This window comes from Ictidomys tridecemlineatus, chromosome 5 (assembly GCF_052094955.1).
Source record: "Ictidomys tridecemlineatus isolate mIctTri1 chromosome 5, mIctTri1.hap1, whole genome shotgun sequence".
Taxonomy (NCBI): domain Eukaryota; kingdom Metazoa; phylum Chordata; class Mammalia; order Rodentia; family Sciuridae; genus Ictidomys; species Ictidomys tridecemlineatus.
This window is the reverse complement of record NC_135481.1, coordinates 99,794,244-99,816,344: the sequence shown is the minus strand read 5'-3', so window position 1 is coordinate 99,816,344 and position 22,101 is coordinate 99,794,244. Positions and strand designations below refer to the sequence as shown.

At 37.7% G+C, this 22,101-nt stretch overlaps 1 protein-coding gene across 3 annotated transcripts in view; it reads left to right on the top strand.

Moving 5' to 3' along the window:
- Sptlc2 (serine palmitoyltransferase long chain base subunit 2) overlaps window positions 1-22,101 on the top strand; it is a 110,006-nt gene that overhangs the window by 23,971 nt on the left and 63,934 nt on the right. For all 3 annotated transcript variants that reach the window (XM_078050589.1, XM_078050588.1, XM_078050590.1), the window contains exons 2-3: window positions 3,908-4,102; window positions 21,246-21,400. In XM_078050589.1, the coding sequence (XP_077906715.1) occupies window positions 3,908-4,102; window positions 21,246-21,400 (350 nt within the window). The remainder of the gene's footprint in view (window positions 1-3,907; window positions 4,103-21,245; window positions 21,401-22,101) is intronic.

Sequence of the window (22,101 nt, the reverse complement as noted above, 5' to 3'; positions counted from 1 at the left end):
AAGAAGTTAGCTTTAGATTTGTTGAGTTTCCAGTGCCCATGGGATCTAAAAGCTGATTAGAAGGCAGGTAAGTATGTAAATGGGAAGTTCTGGAAAGAAATTTGGGATTTCAGTGTATATTATTATTCATTAACATGTAAGGTGTATTTGAGAACTAATAAGTAGATGAGGATTTGCTGGATGTTATAACAGTGGGCATGCTCTGCTTCTAACTCTGTTATAGTCCAAATAGTGGATAAAATCAGTGGCAAAACAGTATGCATGTTTTAAAAGTAAAACAAAAAGTGAAAACTCAGTAATATGTACTTATTGTAAAAAAAAAAAAAAAGAAAAGAAAAATCAAACTGGTTTACAAGATTGTGAGAAGTATCCTTTCTCCCCCATCCCATTTCCTACTCTAATTCCTTGGTCTCTTTTCAGACCATTTTAGGGCATATAGTATTATGGTTGCTCTTTTGCTTATATTTTTCCATTATTGCTTTGGTCACGAGTGACTTTTCAGCCTCTTGGTAACATGTTGACAGTCTAGAGGCACATGGATAAAATATTGTTTGATTTTTTTTCTCTCCCACTGCCCTGTAATGTGTTTTTTTTTTTCTTGTTTGTTTGACTTTTGGTACCAAGGATTGAACCTAGGGGAGCCTAACCACTAAGCCATATCCCCAGCCCCTGCCCCCCCCCCCCCGCCTTTTTTAAACATCTATTCCTCTAGTTATGGGTTGACACAATACCTTTATTTATTTATATTTATGTGGTACTGAGGATCAAACCCAGTGCCCCACGCATGCTAGGCAAGTGCTTCACCTCCAAGCCACACTCCAGCCCCCAGCTCCAGCCATTTTATATTTTATTTAGAGACAGAGTCTTGCTGAGTTGCTTAGGGCCTTACTTTGCTAAGGCTGGCTTTTAACTCACCATCCACCTGCCTCAGTCTCCCAAGCACTGGGATTACAGGTGTGTACCACCACTAGAATAGTGTGTTTTATGGTGGTGTGCTTGTAGTGTTGACTTAGAAAGTTTCTTCCTTTACCTTTTTATTTTATTTTATTTTATTTGGCTACCAGGGATTGAACTCAGGGGCACTCAACCACTGAGCCACATCTCCAGCCCTATTTTGTGCTTTTATTTAGAGGTAGGGTCTCACCGAGTTGCTTAGTGCCTTGCTATTGTTGAGACTGGCTTTGAATTTGCAATCCTCCTGCCTCAGCCTCCTGAGCCACTGGGGTTATAGGAGTGTGCCACCGTGCCCGGGTCACATTTTCTTGATTAGTAAAATTACTGTTCAAGCGAACATACCTTGACATTCATTGGAGTTCTTAAATCTCCCTTGTGTTGTATAATGGGAACATAGTACCACATTCTTGTCTGTTTACCATGAGCATTTCTGTTTACTGTTTCTCCAACCTGGAGGGAGTGATATACTAGTATTTTCTTTGATTACCTTGTTGATAGTATAACTATTAAGTTAGAATGACTGAAAGACTTATTAAGAGACCTCCTGTTAAATCCAGAATTTGAAATACCGTGAAAGAGTTTGTAGCATATGTCTTTTTTAGAGTCAGCCTGATTTCATTGACAGTCTGCTTGAGACTAAAACACATCAGATCTGGGTTCTAGAAACGCCCTCCTATTAATTGATCACTGTAACTTAGTCCCTTTTTTGCCAGGGTACTTGTTTTGAAAGAGCAAAGAGCATGGTGCATATTTTCATTTACACATATTTACTGCATTCCTATGAGATGTCATTTTCTGTAATAGTAATAACAGGAAGTGTTATTAAGCAAGTGTTAACTCTTTGTTAACCATAAATACTCTTCTGGATGCTATGGGTGCAGTAATGTACAAAATGGGCCTAGTGCTTTCCCTCATGGGTTAATATATATTTTAAGATGGTGAGACCCTTATTTTGAATCTTGTGAGAGGTAAAATATAACAGAACAAATAATTTTGTTCTTCCTGACTTCTAAGACTTTTTCTCCTGTGAGAGTTTGCCTATCACCTGGTCTGTCCATTCTGGCACTACATGATCAGGTTTGCTAGTGTTTCAGTTAAGCCACACTCCTGGTCACTTTGTAGTTGAATCTTAGTTCTTTTAAAAACACTTGATTTTAAGTAAGACTTCAATAGAACGATACAGTATTTAAAAACAAACTAATGGACTGGGGGTGCGGGTCAGTGGTAGAGCACTTTAAATAAGAAAACGGAAAGCATAATGGTTTAACTGATTGCTTCCTAGATAATCCAACCTACAGTATGAAATTTATTAGTCCTGAAGTTCTGGGTGTATCTGAAATAAAGGCAGATTTCTTGTAAAGAAATCCACCCACTGCATTCCCAACATGTAAGTTGGCAGCACATTGGTTAGAGATGATGGAGCACTGTAACTCTGCTGGCATTTTAATAATACAGATAAGCCTCAGCCTCCCAAGTAGCTGGGACTAGAGACACATGCCACTGTACCCAGCTTAAATGATTTTCTATCTTTAGATATGGGTTCATTTCTAGCATTTCTTTTCTAAACATGTTACAAGTATATTCTTGCGTGAAAGTTTAAGTATTAAATATTGATACAAACTTTCAGGCTTTGGGGGAAAAGACTACTGAATACCTAACTTAGTTTTATAAATAGTTCTCAGAAGTTCTTTTACTTAGACCAACAAATTAAATCAGCACCTCCAAATTCCATCTGCCATGCCTATCTGAATGCTTTTCCTTTGTTAAGTACAATTCTTGTCTTTTTTCAAACTCTTAAATTTGGAAGCATTTTGGCAGCTTTCCAAAACTAACATTACTAGGATATTATATTCTCAAGTGTCTTAATATGTATTAATATGTGAAAATCAATTTGTATAGCCTGAGAGGGCAAGAAAGGATCTTTTATTCCTTAGAGTCTGCTCAAAACTAGTATAATACTTAATTGACAACTTGCTCCTTTTTTTTTTTTCTTATGGTACTGGGGATTGAATCCAGAGGTGCTTTATCACTGAGCCGCATCCCCAGTCCTTTTTATTTTTTATTTTGAGTACAGGTCTTGATAAGTTACTGAGGCTGGCCACCTTCCTGTCTCAGTTTCCCATGTTGCTGGGATTATAGGCATGGGTGACCATGCTCCACTTGCTCTTAATAATTTTGATTGACGATCTTTATTAAAGCGAGCTGCTGTAAATTAAGATTAAAGTTCCAAGGAGCTGGAATAAAAATGCCACTGCAGCTGGGGCTTTCTTTCTTCTACTTACAGTGTTGGTCCACACTTACCTAAGCACTTGAGTTTTGTGTATATCTTACTCCTGTTATCACTGACAAAGGTTCATGAGAACCAGTTGTTTCCACAGTAGCTTAGTGCTGATAATTATTTGGAATGATATGAGTGGCCTTAAATACATATGGTAGTAAAACATCTGCAAATATTTTTGTTTGGAAAACCTAATTTACTTTTGAACTTTTGGTCATTTCATTGGTTAGCTAATAACAGTGTTTTCAGAGTAAACTGTCTCTTTTATTTATGAGAACAAATAAAATTATGTTTTCTGAAATAGCATTTTAGAATCTTTCAGAAAATCCAATTATAAAAAAATCTAGTGTTAGCTATTAGTTCTTTTCACATTTTTTAACTCTTCTTGTGAAGTGCATATGATTTATAAATTTCTTTTTTTATATATATTTTAGTTGTAGATGGGTACAATACCTTTATTTATTTATTTTTTATGTGGTGCTGAGGATCAAACCCAGTGTCTCACACTTGCTAGGCAATCATTCTACCACTGAAATACAACCCCAGCCCTATAAATTATTTCTATTAAAAACAAGTAGACCCTACTTAGATCTTAGAGTTTCATTGGACTATACAGTTTTCAAGGTATCTTTTTCTTCTCATGATTGAAGTAAACATTTTTAACTTCCCTTTTAGATCCATCATGTTACAGAAAATGGAGGACTATATAAAAGACCCTTCAATGAAGCTTTTGAAGAAACGCCCATGCTGGTTGCCGTGCTCACATATGTGGGCTATGGGGTGCTTACCCTCTTTGGATATCTTCGGGATTTCCTGAGGCACTGGAGAATTGAAAAGTGTCATCATGCAACAGAAAGAGAAGAACAAAAGGTAATTGTTAGAGTCTTTGATTCTTTAAATAGAATTCTTTTATAAAAATGTTAGTATTTTCACACAATTTTTTTTCCTTAGAAATTTGGATATGTGATAAAATCAATATTCCAAATGCAGTTAAGTGAAAACATTTTACAAAGAAAGCTGGAAATAAGATTAGAGGGGTAGAGAAATCAAAGCATTTGACATGTTTTTAGTTTAATTACTCTAAGAATGAAATGAAGTTGGCAACACTATCCCTTTTTCATGGATTAGAAAGCTGAAATTCACAATTTAAGCAGGCATCTGAAGATACCTAGTATCACAGCTAGTTTGTGGCCACAGGAATGTGAAGTGCCAAAAGCCATGCTCTCTCTGCTCATGCTTCCTATTTATCCCATGCTGTGTTTATAATTATCTGAAAGATTGTGTCCTTCTGGTGTGTTTTCTCCTGGACACATTATACATCATTTTTTTTTTTTTTTGGTTCCTGGACCACCTTCTTTCCCCAAATAAACAAATGCAGAAACAATGTGGCTGAGCCATTTGTGTGTGAAAGTCATGGTAAACAGAGATGGTAATGTTTGTCTCTGGGAGGAAGACCTCATTCACTTGCATTTTCTATGTATGCTCTTATGTTTTTAGTGCTTTATACCTATTGCAACAAATAGAATGAGGGTAAAAAAAATGCCTGATTCTACTAAAAAAAAATTATTTTCTCTTGTCATATGAATTCTAGAGAGATTGTCCTCTGAAGTCAGGGGAATGTACCAGATTAGAGAAGGGCTTAAGATGTTAGTTTTAGGACTGGGGATGTGACTCAAGCGGTAGTGTGCTCGTCTGGCATGCGCGGGGCTCTGGGTTTGATCCTCAACACCACATAAAAATAAAATAAAGATGTTGTGTCCACTGAAAAATAAAAAATAAATATTAAAAAATTCTCTCTCTCTCTCTTTTAAAAAAAAGATGTTAGTTTTATTTATTGTCCTTTATAGCTCTTCCTTTTGTGGAATGATATCTGAGAGAGGAGGGTTGGGGTCACCACTGTCAGAGGAACCAGTAGGGGAAGAGAAAGAGTGCATCAAGAAAATATGGGAAGAGCTGGGTATCGGGGCGCCTGCTTGTGATCCCAGCTACTTGAGAGGCTGAGGCCGGCCGATTCGATTGCTTAAGCTTAGGAGTTCCAGGCCAGCCTAGGCAGCATAGCGAGAATGAGAGGAGAGGAGAGGAGAGGGCCTTGTCAGCTACCAAGACAAAATCAACCATTATATGTGTGGTTTGAGAATTCTGGCCCCTAAGAGCACTCCCGATCAGACATCTTAGCTCCTCTCAACCATTTTGCACTTCTTTCCCAGCCATAATGCCACAAGTTGGCCATCCTTACTCATAAAGGAAAGTGGTTTCTGGGCTCAGACAGGAGGATCTCGAGTTCAAAGCCAGCCTCAGCAATGGCAAGGTGCTAAGCAACTCAGTGAAACCCTGTCTCTAAATAAAATACAAAATAGAGCTGGGGATATGGCTTAGTAGTTGAATGCCCCTGAGTTCAATCTCCAATATCCCCCTCTGCCCAAAAAAAGTGGTTTTTAAAAAATGCTGAATGTGAGCAGAGCTTTATATGCAGAACTCAGTCCATCATTGAAAACTCAAACACATTTTTAAATTTGATTCTTCATCTATTCTGTTTATGAGTGCATCCACCTAGAATTTTTGCATCCACAGTGTGTTTATCCATCCTTCAGTTATGGCTTCCTGTACACTTACTGTGTTCGACAGTGTTTCATTTACTTGTTCACAGGCTAATCTACTAGACTGAACTGATGGTGGTTGTGGATGGTGGCTAATATCTTGTTTATAGTGTAGGCAAAGACATGAGTAATATTTGGGAAAACTTGGAATTCGGATATATGAGAAATTGTTTTGAATGTCAAATGAGGAAGCTGGTAGGCAGAGAGGAGTTGAGGGCAGTTTTTGAGCGGGAGAGTGACTGTGGGCTTACACAGCTGGTGCTCAGTGTGATGAGTGAATGAAACAGTAAAGATACATCTGAGGGGCTGGAGTTGTGGCTCAGTGGCAGGGTAATCACCAAGCATGTGTGAGGCTGTGGGTTCCATCCTCAGTGCCACATAAAAATAAATAAATAAAATAAAGCTATTTTACAACTGAAAAATAAATATTAAAAAAAAGGTACATCTGAGTTACTTTGTGAATGAGTCATTATCTCTGGAACTTGTTTCATGTCTTTAGAGAGTAAATTCACTGTTTAGATATTGGAGGCTGCTCTTGTGTATGTCATTTTATATGAAATTATTAGAATATACAGATTTTATTAAGTAGTTTCTAATTTTGTTGAGGAAACAGACTCTTCATACTTAGCACCTTCAGAAAACCATTATGCAAATAAAGAGTGCTCGAATTATAAGAAATTGTAGAACAAAAAGTAAACTGGTAGTATAGGATTAACTAGGAAATAATTCTTGGAGGAAATAATAAGAGGAAATCATGAGGGACAGAGGGGACATTTGCCTCTACAGTTTATTCAAATTTATTTCAATTGGATTTTCATGATTACATCAGCAGTTAATTCAATTAAATGCTGCCATTTTCTTATAAAATTCAGCTTTTAGAGGAAAGGAAGGCTCATTCAGCCTTATGATGGATCATGTTTGTTTCTCCTGCTGGAGAGAAGTGGGGAGAGGAGTAGGCAGACTTCAGTGATAAACTGCAAGGAGAATGAGCTGGTTGCTTAGGATCATAAAATGCAAATATGATGTTGCCACTTCCTTGCTGACCACCTGACCACATCCTGATTTTCTTCCTCATTTTGTTACAAAAAAGCCCAACTTACTTATGTTAATTATTCTTTATAGGGAAACACCAAGTATTGTTTTGGGTAGAACTAAATTGCATGGTCATACTAGTAAAGATGAGTTTATTATTGGGCTCAGTGGTAGAGTGCTTGCCTTGCATGTGTGAGGCCCTGGGTTCGTTCCCCAGCACCACATAAAAATAAATAAAAATAAAGGTATTTTTTTAAAAAGATGAGCTTATTCTATTTCATATAAATTGCATAAAATTCTAGGAATTTCTTTCCCCCATGCTTTTCTGTTATTAGTGGTGTTTTGGACAAGAATGTTGTTTTTCTCAGCTTAGAGTTTCTCTTTTTTATGCATACTAGGCAAGCACTCTACCACTGAACTACATTCTCAATTTATTTCCTTTTCGTGTGAGGTGAAGCTGGTAGTCCAGAAATGTGTATTCAATCAATATAGCAAAAGCTTGAATTAATAATAATGTTCTAAGATAGGAAATACTTAGAAATCTAAGCAGCAAAGTGTGGTAGGTGGTTATCACATTAAACCAAAAACTAACGTTTTGCCTCCATAGTGCATTTGTGGTCTGATGTTCAAAAACAGGACAGATATATATATATCCACATCCAGATACATTTAATTTTCAAGACACAAAAGAAGGAAATAGATTGAAATCCAGTAATAAGAGTTCCTATAAGGATTTTTTTTTTGAGAAAACATTTACAGTTATATTTTATCTTTATAGGATTGTATTTTTTAAAAAATATTTTTTAATTGTAGTTGACACATACCTTTATTTATTTATCCAGTAATAAGAGTTCCTATAAGGATTTTTTTGAGAAAACATGTACAGTTATATTTTATCTTTATAGGATTGTATTTTTTAAAAAATATTTTTTAATTGTAGTTGACACATACCTTTATTTTATTTATTTATTTATTCATATGTGGTGTTGAGGATCAAACCCAGGGCCTCACATGGGCCAAGTAGAGCACTCTACTGCTGAGCCCCATCCCCAGCCCCAGCCCCTAGGACTGTATTCTTGAACTTCTTCAAAAAGTAGTTTAATAAGAACATTCTGGCAGTTGTCATTTTAGCAGTATCTTAGGAAACTCTGCTTGCAGTATAGTTGTCTATAGAGTATTAAACTAGGGGATTGGACAGTTGGCTTGTCTTTTTAATTTTTTAGATCATTCCACACTTAAAAAGCATAACTTTCCATCGTTTTGTGTTAAAAGTGGGGCCAGGATAGCTGTCATTTTTCTGTGTGTGTGTGTGTGTGTGTGTGTGTGTGTGTGTGTGTGTGTGTGTATGTGTGTGGTGCTGGGGATTAAACTCAGGGGCTCATATGCTAGACAAGTGCTGAGTTGCATCCCCAAGCCAGCAGTCATGATTTTAAAAACACTTCATTGAAACATGATTTACATACCATAAAGGGCATCCTGTTTATTTTTAGAACTACACAAATGAGTACTATGATCTAATTTGGTAACATTTTCATCACCCAAAAGAAAAAAACCTGTATCCATTAGTAGGCACCTCTTCCTTACCTCCCTCCCATCCCAGGCAGCCACTACTATACTTTCTATCTGTGGATTTCTGTTATTCATATGTCACATGAATGGGATCATATGCTGTGTGATCTTGTCTGTCCCTTTCACTTGACATGATGTTTTTGAGGTTTATCCATGCTGTAGCAGGTACCATTACTTAATTCCTTTTTATTTCTGAATAATACTTCATCATATGGAATCTCTTTCATTCATTCATCTCTTTTTATTTATTCTGGTTTTTTTTTTCTCCATAAGAAGCTATGCCCAATAAAATTTTCAAAAAGTTTGGTAGTGCGTTTAGCACTTTATCCTAAGAGTTTTCCCATCACCTACTGGGGTTTTTGATGAAGACAACAGTGTAGTTTTTTTTTTTTTTTTTTTAAACAAGGTCTTGACTTTTGAATTTTTAGGTTTTAATCAGATTTTCTTTGCATAAAGCAATTGGAGCTGTTTATTACTATGATTTTTAAAGTTTAATAAGCGGTACCCTCTTTGTCTTGAGTTATTCCAAGTTTAAGTTGAGTACTTATTGGAATGTTAAATAGATAAAGCTATTTTAAAATGTTTATCTAAATGAAAAAAAATTAAAAATAATAATAGAATTCATGAGTCCCTGAGACTACCCTCAGCAATTTTCAAATTCCAGTTTAAGAAAACATGTTGAAGTTTTATTAATGTTTTTTGTTTTGAGGAGGCGTGGTGTGAGGGGGTAGGGGTGGGTGTTTGTTTTGGTTTGGTTTTCCTGAGAAGGGGGTCTTGCTCTGTTGCTTGGGTTGGCCTCAAACTGGAGATCTTCCTGCCCAGCCTCTCAGATGGTTGCATAGCTGGGATTACAGGCTTGCCTAGTGGTGCATGGTTGATGTTTCCTTAGAAATTAAATTACCTTGTGGTTTTTTGTTGCTCCCTATCATTTTGAAAATGTCATAACAGTTTTGGTAGCAAATACCTGAAAGTATATAGACTTGATGGACCCTTGAATCCAGCCATCCTGTAGAGCTTGTTAGAGGTAGCACATGATGGCTGGCCAGGTCCAGCACCTATGTGACACACAGCCAGGTTTGCCATAAGGAGGATGATGACTTGGCTCTTGGAACAGTTGTCTTCCTCTACTGGACCATTCCCATTAGAATCCAGATGAGGTATTTTTCACGTGGGTTTTTTTTGTTGTTGTTGTTTGTTTGTTTTGGTTTTTTTTAAGCTTTTCTCCACCTTACTTTCTCTTGATCCACTTTTCTATTCTTTGTTTTATAGCAAAATTCCCTGGGGTTGTTGTTTCCAATGTCTTGTTTTTCACTCTTTTCCTGAGCCTACTGCAGTCAGGATTTTGTCCCTACCACTTTAGAAGATTCTTCTTCTCAGAGTCACCCATGACCCATGTGTATTAGTCCTTTCTCAGTTTTTACCTTGCTTGACACCTTTCAACAGATTTGATACAAGCAGTCAGGAAGCGCCATGTTCACTTGGTTTCCAAGACATTATAGTTGCTTGGGTTTTCTCCTGCCTTTCTTTCTGTTTTTTCATATTCTCCCTTTGTGGATCCTCGTCATCTGTCTCATTTCCAAGTGTTAGTATAGTCCAGGCTTCAGCCTTACTTAATGAATACACTTTCAATCCCTTCTGTATGTTGATAACTTCCAAATTCATCTCTCTGTCATTGACTTTCTTACCAAACTGAATAGAGCCTTCTATCTGGTTGCCCTCTTGACATCTCCAGATAAGCATCTCAAATTTCAGGTGTCTGAGCTGGTTAGATATTCACTCTAACCAGCTTGCTGCCTTTTCCATCCGTGGATGATACATTTCTTCTGCCGGTTGCTTCAGTTAAAAACAAACGTTGAGTTATCCTTGATTCTTCTTTCTGCCATATGCCCTGTGTAGTCCATTGGCAAATCCAAATTTAGCTACTTCTTACCAACCTCCATTTCCACCACGGTGACATCTATAGCTTGGCCCTTCACTTACCTGCTGGCTTCTTTGCAATTCCTCAAACACACCAAGTGCACTCCTGCCTCACTGCTGTTATGCTTGCTGTTTGTCCTGCCAGGAAAGCTTTTCCTCCAGATGGTCCCATGGATTGTTCCCTCACGTCGCTTTTGTCCCCTCTTCTGTCCAGGGAACTCTAGCTAAATTGCAGCATGTTTCCAGCAGTATGCATTTCCCTCTGTGCCTTCTTTGGGTTTCATTCATATTTTTCACTATCTAACATACTGTTCTCTATATTTATCTGATTTTGTGTCTCTTCTACCTGTGTCTCTTCTACCCGAATGTAAATTCCATGAAGGCACAGGTCATTATCTTTCTGTTTACTGCTGTAGACCCAGTGCCTACAAGACTTCTTGGCTTGTATTAGACACTTGGTAAATGTTTTAAGATATGAATGATGTTGTGAGTGTTGGTAAATAGTCACAATGAAAAGTTTCAAGTTGTGAAGTATTGGTGTCGGGCTGTGTCTGCACTTGTACAGACACATACAAACACTCAAGTGACCCAGATCTGGGAAAAACATGGATCTTTAACGCTAATTTTTTTTTAAATGTCTTCATGGCATCATATAAACAGCAAGGAAGTTACTTCCTATCTTTAACATTAAAAACAGGAAAAGAACAAACAGGATGATTTATGGACAGTGAGGAAAGCTATTAATTAACCATCACTCTAAGGTTTTAAAATCAATAATTTGATAGCCTTTTGTAAGTTATTTCACCTACTTCTTTTTTAATTAAGTAGAAGTAAAGACAGAATTATTGGCTTATAAAATAAATACCTCTAGCTATTAGGATTGATTCTGTATTGCGTTCCCTACTAGAGAAAAACATTGCCCAAATAAAAATTTATAATGCTGTGGAATTTTTTTAACAGCTTGTACTTGATTTGCAGTATTATTTATTCATGTCAAATATCTGAAAAACCTTCAGTATCTGCCGTCAGCATTAGTGTGTTGGTTTTTAAATTTTTTTTTTTAGTTATAGATGAGCACAATCATTTTGTTTGTCTTTATATGGTGCTGAGGATCAAATTTAGTGCCTCACGTGTATTAGGCAAGTATTCTACCATTGAGCCAGAACCCCCAGCCCTAGTTTTTTTTTTTTTAATATTTATTTTTAGTTGTAGTTGGACACAATACCTGTATTTTATTTATTTTTATGTGGTGCTGAGAATTGAACCCAGGACCTCACATGTGCTAGGCAAGTGCTTTACCACTGAATCACAACCCCAGCCCTCCTAGTATGTTTTTAAAGAATAGATTTTTCAGATGTGTGGTCTTCAGTTTCAGTAGCTCAAAGTTCTGAAGCATATTGATCTTGCCAGTTAGACATGTGTCTGAGCACCTTCAAACAAAGTAGATTTTCTTGTGATTAGATGTCATGATAAGTAAATGTGAATATATGTGTTTCCCAGAGTTAGGCACTCTGTCACATGACACTTTAAGATTAAATGCGGGCTGGGGTTTGTGGCTCAGTGGTAAAGTACTTGCCTGGCACAGACAAGCAACTGGGTTCAATCCTCAGCACCACATAAAAATGAATAAATAAAATAAAGGTAATAAAACAATTAAATGCATGTAATGGGAAGTACTTTTCCTCTCTATATAGAATGTTTGGTATTTATTTAATGGAAGCATTCCTTCCAGTGTTCTTCAACCTGTCTGTTGGTTTTCTATAACCAATACACACTTGTGTATATCTAGAAATGATAATAAAAGGTAAATGTGGAATATAAGGAATGCAATCTAAGTAAGCAGCCATAAACCCACCACTGCAGAAACCACGCCCACAGGGGCCCTTTTTGGATCTTACTATATTGCCTTTCCCCTGAGATAACCACTGTCTTGACTTTTCTTGTTGATTTTATCACCCATGTGTTCATTTTTAAATAATAAAACTTTTGTTAGGCCTGTTCTTATATCTAACCTCATTTGCACCGCGTTTGTGTGTTTGTGCTCTGATCTGTTTTGAAGCTCAATGTAGGCTTTAGCAATTTGCCGTGGTTCCCAGCTCCCTTTGTTTTCATTGCTGAATAGTATCTCACTGTGAGAATACCACAGTTAGTCATTATTGAAGTTTTTCTCATATTTTGTCAGAGAGTAATACAACTGCCATAATCACTGTGATCTGTTTCTTGGGCATATATTTCCAGGCTTGGGATGATTGGGTTGAGACTATGCATATCTTCAGTTTTGCTTGATAGTGCCAAATTGTCTTCCAAAGCAATTTTGCTAGGTATACCTACTAGTTAGCTGTGCTTGAGGATTTTTGTTGTTTCATATCTTTACCAACACTTGGTGTAAAATTCTAAAATTTGGCCAGTTCTGCTGGTATATATATATGTATTAGTATCTTGTTGCGGTTTTAATTTGCATTTCATTATTGCCCAATGATGCTGAATACCTTTTCATAGGTTCATTCACTAACTATGGAAAGTGTTGATTTCATGAAGTGGCTGTTCAGATCTTTTGCCTGTTTTCCTCTTGGATTTCTATCTTTTTCTTAATGGTTTACAGGAAATCTTGTTTTGTTGTGTTGAGGATCAAGTCCAGCATGTTGTAAATGGTAGGCAAGCACTCTACCACTGAGCTAGCTATATGTACTCCCATCTCCAGTTTATAGGAAATCTTAATGTATTCTAGAATGTATTTTGCACCTATCTTCCTGAAATATGTGGCTTGTGTTTTCATTCTCTGCATGGTGTTTTTTTTTTTTTTTAATTTTTTTTGGTTAGTTTTAGTTATATATGACATTAGGATTCATTTGTCAAAATTATAAAAGCATGGAATACAATCTGCTCTGATTCAGTCCCCAGTTCTGCATGGTGTCTTTTAGTGAACAGAAATTACTTTAAGCAAATTTATCAATTTTTCTTTATGAGTAGTAAATTTTGTGTTATATTTAAAACATTTTGTCTTATCCACAGTTTGTGAATTACCTTATTTGATCGTGTATAGTTTTTTATTTGTTTGGTTTTGGTTTTTGGTACTAGGAATTGAACCAGTGTATGCTTTACTACTGGGCTACATTCCCAGCCTTTTTTATTTTTTACTTTGTTATTTATTTATATTGTTTGTTTATTTTATTTTTATTTTGCCTCAAACTTGCGATTCTTCTGCCTTAGCCTCCCCAGTTGCTGGGATTACAGGTGTGCACCACTGTGCCTGGCTTATGTTTTAATCCATAAGTATTACATTGAATCATGTAAAAATGCCAATTTTGACCATATTTGAACTGCTAAGTTGATAATTTCCTATAATTCAGCCTAATAAAGCATGATTAAAAAGAAAGGAAGAGCAGATTACAGATTTTTAAAGGAATAGGATTTAGGTATCTAATGTGAATGATGGTAAATTTAGATTGTAATGGAGATTGTTAATTCACATTAAGAAATTTTCTTATATTATGACTAGAAAGAAATAAATTGGTCCTCAAGAAAGCAGAGTCCAGGCCCTTGCCCTGTGGAATTCAAGTATTTGTAATGTATTGAACAACCAATAATAAAATGTTGAGAGCCACAGCCGGAGGGGCCCCAGCAAACTTCCAGCTGCCAGCTGATGGTTGGCTCACAGCAGCCCCAGCAAACTTCTAGCTGCCAGCTGATTGGCTTTTCTGTGGTGATGCTCATTGGGCTATTTCCCCGCCCTTTCAGACCATGGAGCTGCTCATTGGGGGACTTTTTTTGGGCTCCGCCCATTTGACCCAGCCATTCTGCCTCAGGAGCAGGAGGAGTGGGGGAGGTTGAGAGGCTTGTGAGAAGCCGGTGGTGGCAGTTGGGCTCTGAGGGAATTCCTGAAGAGCTGTGTGGTGCCGGGTGTGTGTGTTCTAAAAATAAAGTTCGTTTCTTTTGACAAGTGGCTCCTGAATTGTGCCCAGCCAGACTGCGGCAATTAAAAAAAAAAAATAGTCAATTAAAAAAAAAAAACAAAAAAACATTACCCTATGTCTCTGGTCCTCTTCGCCACTTACCCCTTGTGGCCTGAAGACAGTTCTGAATGCACGCAAGCACAAGAGAAACTCATTGAGCCCTTTCTCTGTGTGGATGTCTGTGTCTACACATGGCCACCTTCTCTCAGCTCTTCAGAGAACAGCTTCTTTGTCATAGAGGCCACAGACCTTTTCTACAGTAGACTCAGAGTTTTATCTTTAGACATTTGGGAAACCCAAGATTTGCAATCAGAGCTTATTCTAGCCTGTTCTTCCTGGCACAGGTTAATGCGTGCTGATGCATGTTAATAGATTCTGTTCCTCCACATTTAGGTGGGGCTTACTTATTTTCCATTAAACTCTTACCTCCTTCAGTGGGTAGTTATCGAGAGGCAGCCAGCTCCTTGCCAGGGTAATTTTTCCTGCTCAGGAAGGGATAAGCCACCTGAGAAAAATATAGTCTTAAGTTATTAGTGAAGAAATAAGAAACAAAGTCAGAATTAGTTTTAAAGCAGAGTGCCAGATAGATTCTTTCAGTTCTGGTAGGAGCTGGAACAGAACAGTTAAAAAATGGCTCGGATTCTTTATTTAAGGGAGAGCATCAAAGGCAGGGAAAGGTTTCAGGGATGGAGTCTTGCTTCATGTTGTCTTGCAGTCAACAGGTTGATTGGCATCTTGGCAGGCCACACCCATCTCTGGGAGGCTGTGTGGTTATGTGGCTTCAGCAGGTCACCACATCTCCAGTGCTGTGTGGGACCTTTTGGCAGAGATGAATAGGAGCTCACATGTATCTGGGTGGTCTTATTGGTAGGATTGCCTGTGGAATTCCCCAGATACTAGATTTTCCTATTCACTGGCTACGATGCCTGTTTGGTCCATGCACTACTGTACATGGATGGCTTTCAAAGTCAGGATTTTTTGTTTGGTATTTTGTTTTGGTGTTTTTAATCCACCTGGGGCATTCAATATAAGATTTTCATTAATTGAATTTTCTCATTAAGAATGACAGTTTTTCGAATGAAGAATTTATATGATTATTGCTCCAAATTGTTGTTGAATTTGGGAATACATATTTCATTTATCCAAAAGTTGTATTTTCCAAGAAGCTTACCTTTTCTTCACTGATGTCAGCAGCATCAGGGTCATACTGTTGGTTTGTTTTTGGCCTATAGAGTTTGAACCCAGGGCCTCAGGTGTCCCACCATGTGCATGGCTCCAGCCCTTAGAGGCTAGTGTGAGAAGGTGGCCATTTTCACGAACTTTGTTGATGCTGTGCCCACTTGTACTCTTGCTCCTTTGCCTTATGTATGGAGGTAAGTTTCATTCTGAGCTCCTGGCAGCCATTAATCTGCTTTCTGTTTCTATGGTTTTAAATGTTCTTGCTGTTTTGGATAGAGTCATGTAATATGTGGCCTTCTGTGTCTGCTTCTACTTAGCATGTTTCTGAGGTTCCTCCAGCATCATAGCTTGTAACAATACAGATTGAGCCTCCCAAATCTGAAATCTAAAATGCTTCTTAAGAGTTTCAGATTTCAGATTTTGAATTAGGAATGCTCATCCAGTAAAGTCTATGTAAATATTCCAAACCCTAACAACAACAACAACAACAAAATCCTCCAAGATCTGAAACACTTCTTATTCCAAGCATTTTGGATAAGGGATTCTTAACCTACACTTCATTCCTTTTTATAACTGAGTACTCTTCCACAGTTTGGATGTATGTCATATTTTGTTGCCATCTTTTGTCAATTGTGAATAATGCTTTTGTGAACATTCATTTACAAGTAATTGTTTGAATATCTGTTTTCAGTTCTTTAGGGGATATACCTAGGAAAGGAACTGCTGAGTCATATAAACAATCTGTATTTTCACTTGAACTCAGGCCTCGTGCATAATGGACACTAAACTACTTCCCCAGTCCTTTTAAATTTTATTTTGAAACAGGGTCTCACTAAGTTGCCCAAGCTGATCTCTAGCATTTTTTTTCCAAGCTTGTTATTCTAACATCAAAGCAGTGTTTTTTGCCTCAAATGAGAAAAATTTTGTCCTTTGATTTGAGATCTATGCCTTAGTGAGTTAGCTTTCCTTTGCTGTGACAGAATAATTGAGATATAAAACTTAAAAGGAAAAGCTGTTTATTTTGGCTCACAGTTTCAGAGGTTACATTCCACAGTTGGTTGGCTGGTTGGCTCCCTAGCTTTTATACCCTTGGCAAGGTAGGACACCATAATGGGTAGCCTTTGGTGAAACAAAGCTGCTTACCTCATGGTAATTGGAAAGTAAAAAGAGAGGAGGAGCCAGAGTTCCAAGATCCCATTCAAAGCCATGTCCCCAGTGACATAACTTCCTTCCACTGGGCCCCACCTCCTAAAAGCTCCCCCACCTCCCAGTAGTGCCAAACCTTTAGCATATGAGCCCTGGGGGACATTTAAGGTCCAAACTGCAACACCTAAACTCTAAAACAAATTAAAAAATGGTTAAATTAGAAATGACATTGAGGTTTTTTGTTTTTGTTTTGTTTTTTCCTTCTGAATTGTGGATTGATCCCAAGGCCTAGCATATGCTAGGCCAGTGCTCTACCACTGAACTACATCCTCAGCCCTTTTTTAAAATTAAGTTTGAGACAGGGTCTCACTGTTTTATCCAAGCCGACCTTGAATTTACAGTTCTCCTGCCTTGTCTTCCTGAGGAGCAAGATTTACAGGCATGTGTCACTGTGCCCAGCTGACACTGAGAATTCTTATTGGAATTGTAGCATTACCACTAAAACCACTAGTATGGAATAGTGTTACAAGTCTCAAGTTTCATTTATATCATTTAATGGTTGTGTGACCAAGACAAATAATTTAAATTTTAATTATAAGATACTTACAACTGCTAGGCACAGTGATGTACATCTGTTATCCCAGAGGCTCAGGAGAATGAGGCAGGAGGATTGTGAGTTCAAAGCCAGCTTCAGCAAAAGCAGGGTGCTAAGCAACTCAGTGAGACCCTGTCTGTAAATGAAATACAAAATAGGGCTGGGGATATGGTTTTAAGTGTTCTTGCTATTTTGGATAGAGTCTTTAATAGGGTGGTCCAGTGCTCCTGAGTTCAATCCCCAGTACCCCCCCCAAAAAAAAAAAAAAAAAGAAAAAGAAAAAAAGGGGCTGGGGATGTGGCTCAAGCGATAGCATGCTCACCTGGCATGTGTGCTGCCCGGGTTCGATCCTCAGCACCACATACAAACAAAGATGCTGTGCCCGCCGAAAACTAAAAAATAAATATTAAAAAAAAATTCTCTCTCTTTCTCTCTCACTCTCTCTTTAAAAAAAAAAAAAAAAGATACTGATAACTGCTGGACATGGTGGTGCACGCATGTAGTCCCTTTGACTCGGGAGGCTGAGATGGGAGATTGTGAGTGCGAAGCCAGCCTTAGCAACTTAGTGAGGCCCTAAGCAACTCAGCAAGACCCTGTCTCAATAAAAAATAAAAATAAAAAGGGATAGGGATGTGGCTCAGAGGTTAAGTACCCCTGGATTCAATCCTTGGTAGCAAAACAACAACAACAAAAAGGTACTTACAACATTAAATATTTATTTTTCAGCAAATATTGTAGTGAATGTGCTGTTGAAATAGTAAAGTTTAATTGCAGTTAACTGAATCACTGTAGATACTGAATTAAGTGTTAGTAATGCTGTGAAAGGGTAGAGGAAGTTATGGTCTTCCTATTCCAACTAAGCCGCCCCCCAATTTGGAAGCTGCTCCTGCTGTGAGTATCCAGGTGTTGCCATTGTGGCTGGGAACATGAAACCTAGCCTAAAGTCTACTAGAGCTTTCTTTGTGAGCTGTTGCAAGAAAGGTAGCCTCTGCCTTTCAGATCTTGTGTATGTGCCTCACTGTAGAATCTCATCCACAACCTGATCACAAGGGTGTCTGGAAAATACGGGTTTTAGAATTCCAGCTGTGTTTGTCTGTCTGTCTGTATATACGTATATCAAGGGCCTGTTCTTCATGAGCACAAGACAGGATAAGAGTGGGGAAGGCCCGTAGCACAGCGGGCTTGAAGTGCTTTGAATGATGTCAGAGTATTTCAGATAGATTTTAAAAGCTTCTCAAAATGAGAAGCAGTGGCGTTGGGGTTAGGAGCAGAGCCTGGAATTAGAAGGCCCAGTTCTGTTTTTGCTAATTCCCTAATTGGGAAAACCATTTAGCTTTTCTGTAAGATAGTGCACAGGTACTTAGGTGCATAGATGTATACATACACATAAAACTTTCTGCTGGTGCCTTGTGTATCTTAGTAGCTGGGAATTATTGCTACTTTTATGATTATTCATCATCATTGTTGTCCACTTCCTTTCATAAGATGTTATCTATTTGGAAACAAAATTACACTAACAAACATGAACAATAAATAGTTACAAAGTCATTTTCTGAAAGTGGGTAGCCCCCACCCTTTTCCCTGTGATCTCAAGAAATGCCTTGAGATTCACAAAGAATTCAGCATGTATCCAGTATTCACTAAAAGATATTTGAATGAATAAACAAAAAAAAAACCTGTTTTAACATCAATCTTAGAATATTTAAAATAATGTACAAGATATTATGGAAAAACAGATACATTTGTGTTCGTCAGCTTTTTGTCATTGTGACTAAAATACTTGACAAAAATAACTTAGAGGAGAAGACATTACATCTTGGGCTCACAATTTCAGAGGTTCAGTCCATGGTCAGCCTGTTCCATTGGTCTGAGGCTGAGGTAAGAAAGAACTTCAGGGTGGAAAGTTGTGGCAGAGGAGTTCATTCATGGCAGTTGGGAAGCAGAGAGAGACAGACCATTCAGATTACTAATCCATCAAATGAATTGATTTCACCTGGACATTCCTGCACTGTTGAACACAGGAATCGTGGGGCGAGGAGCAACTCCTCTTCAGTCCTTCCACTGCCTGGAACTGGAATCCCAGATAGTGGTTCCTCTCCTGTCCTTTTTCTTCATTGCTAAGCAGCAGAAGTTGGTTTCTGCCCGCCAGATACCTCTACCGAAACTTCTGTTCAAAGCTACTAGTCTGGAACTTAGCTAGGGAGTGAAGGGAAGCTAAAACTGTGGCCTGAGTCCTTCTCCAACCATTCTGTGCTACCTGCTTTTGGTCTCTAACATCCATCAGTATGACAACTCCTCTTCCTTTACTGTGTGCCAATGTATTCCCATCTCAGGGACCTCATTGTCCTCTCAGTGTAGCCTTAAGGAGATGGTGACGCTTGGCCTCAGAATAACAATTCTCTGTTAGGAGGTTGGAACGTGTTCCTCCCTTCTAACTACAGACAGTTATGTCCCTGGTTAACTCAGTTTATCCAAGGCTGAGAGAGGAAGTTCTACCTCGTGCTAGCCTGTAGTCCTTTTTCTGTCTGGAGATTTGATAACCATTCTGGTATCTAGATGAGACTCAAGTTTTTTCCTGATGTTTATGTATTCAAAACAAAAAGTATTGTTTTGTGTTGCTAATAAAATTTTTTTGTGAGGAAATAGTTCTTTCAACAATTTGAGTTAATATCTTAAACACTACTGTGCAGTGTTTAGACAGTGATTGAGTGAAATTATCCTTTCATTAGAAAGAAATGAGATCATTAGTACTGTGATTTTACTAGAGGAGTTAGTCCTGTTACCTCATTTGATGTGAGTTGACATAGGTTGGGGACAACTTTCTTGTTTTTTTTCTGTTGGACATGTAGGTGAATGATAGTCAAAGAAAAGTCTTTAATTAAAATTTGGTTGCTTCTATTCATGCTTTCACTCTGCCAGTATTTTATTGGAAGAGGACACTACCAAAACGGACAAATTACTTAAATGACAAATTTCTAATTGTGAGGGATATCCACATTGTGGATATTTTCTGTTCTGGGAACTAATTATGAAAGAGATGGTATCAGGCAGGGCAAATGCTCAGGATTCTTTCTGACTCTGCTCAGCTCTATTTAAGGCAATTCATCTACTCTGATTCATCTTCTCTTATTTATTTCGTAGTCACTTTAGCTTTCTACTAGTCCATAGAAAGTTGTTAATTTTAGAGTTTTGCATGATCTTTTTAGCCATGAAAATCTTTTACAGAATGAGGCTTACGCTTTTTAACTATTTTTTGTTAATTTATTTAACAGATTAGATTGGCACCAAGCTCAGATCCGAGGACTGGAAGCATAATAAACTCCAATTCTGTTTTCTTTTTGTTTTTCTTACCCTTGAATTCTGAGGAGTTGGGGTGGAGCTCACATGGTCTGGCCACATGTGTTCTGAACAGGGCTCCTACAACGTTGGGCATAGCGTTATGCATTCATTTCACCTCCACTGAGACTTGATTGTTATAGACCTACATTTTAGTTTAATTTAATCTCAGGAAGGAAAGGAAGATTGTAAGTCTGTGGACATGGGAATTAGTTTTCAGAATGTTCTGTTATTAACTCCAATCCAAGAGGGAAACTACTCAAGGTGGATGACTTCCTATAATCTACCTGTTGGTCTTTCTTTCTTTTTTGGTAGTATTTCTGGTTTATCATCTTTTCTTTGGTTCTTGTGGCATTTCCCCTTAACATTATTGGCAGGGGGGAAGGGAGTAGAACAGTCTCTTGGATATTAATTATTAGGAAGAGAAAACATTTAATGTCAGAGTTGTGTAGTCAGTTATTCGAAACCTTGAATGTAAGTCAACCCTCAGAGTGATGTGACTTTTAACTGATTAATAAAGAGTTATGTTGAAATAAACTTAGAAAATTGATGCCTTTCCTGATAGATCAGTTAATTAAATATAACTGACTTATCATTCTCAGGTGCTCTTGCAACTCGAAAAGGGAAGTTGTGAAATTTTTTTTTAAGGTAACTCAGTTAAATATACATGTTTCACCATTTGTTGGCAGGACTTTGTGTCATTGTATCAGGATTTTGAAAACTTCTATACAAGGAACCTCTACATGAGGATAAGAGACAACTGGAATCGACCGATCTGCAGCGTGCCTGGAGCCAAGGTGGACATCATGGAGAGACAGTCTCATGACTACAACTGGTCATTCAAGTGAGTCTCGGTGGGAAATTACTTCTTAGCAATAAAAGAATTTCTTCATTAGATAAAATATTGCAAATTAAGTATTTTCTCAAAACAGGAGTAGCAGCTGAGGATATAATCAATACCAAGATTTCTTTCCTTGCATTTTGTTTGTTGTTAATTGGATTAGGGAGGGGGTAGGGGTAGGAGTAGGGGGATCAAACCATATAGCAAACACTCCACCACTGAGCTATGCCCCTAACCATTATTGAGATTTTTTTTTTTTTTTTGTGGGCGGTAGTGGGTGCTGAATACTGAACCCAGGGACACTCAACTACTGAGCCAGATCCCCAGCCCTTTTTATATTTTGTTTAGAGACAGGGTCTGGTTGATTGCTTAGGGCCTTGCTAAGTTGCTGGGGTTGGCTTTGAACTCGAGATCCTCCTGCCTCAGCCTCCTGAGCTGCTGTGATTACAGGCATGCGCCACTGCACCCAGCTTTTTTGAGATTTTTAAAATATTTTTTTTAATTATATTTGATTCTGTGGTGTGTTATAGTTGAGAAAAAAAGTTTTGTCTTTTTTTTTTTTTTTAAGACTATCCATCATTCCACTTAATAGAATTGAGTAAAGGATCTGAATTTATTTGTGGATGTTTTTAATTTGCTAATGTATTAATAATGTCTTACTTGTACATTCACAGCAGGTTTCTTATTTGTGGATGTTTTGATTT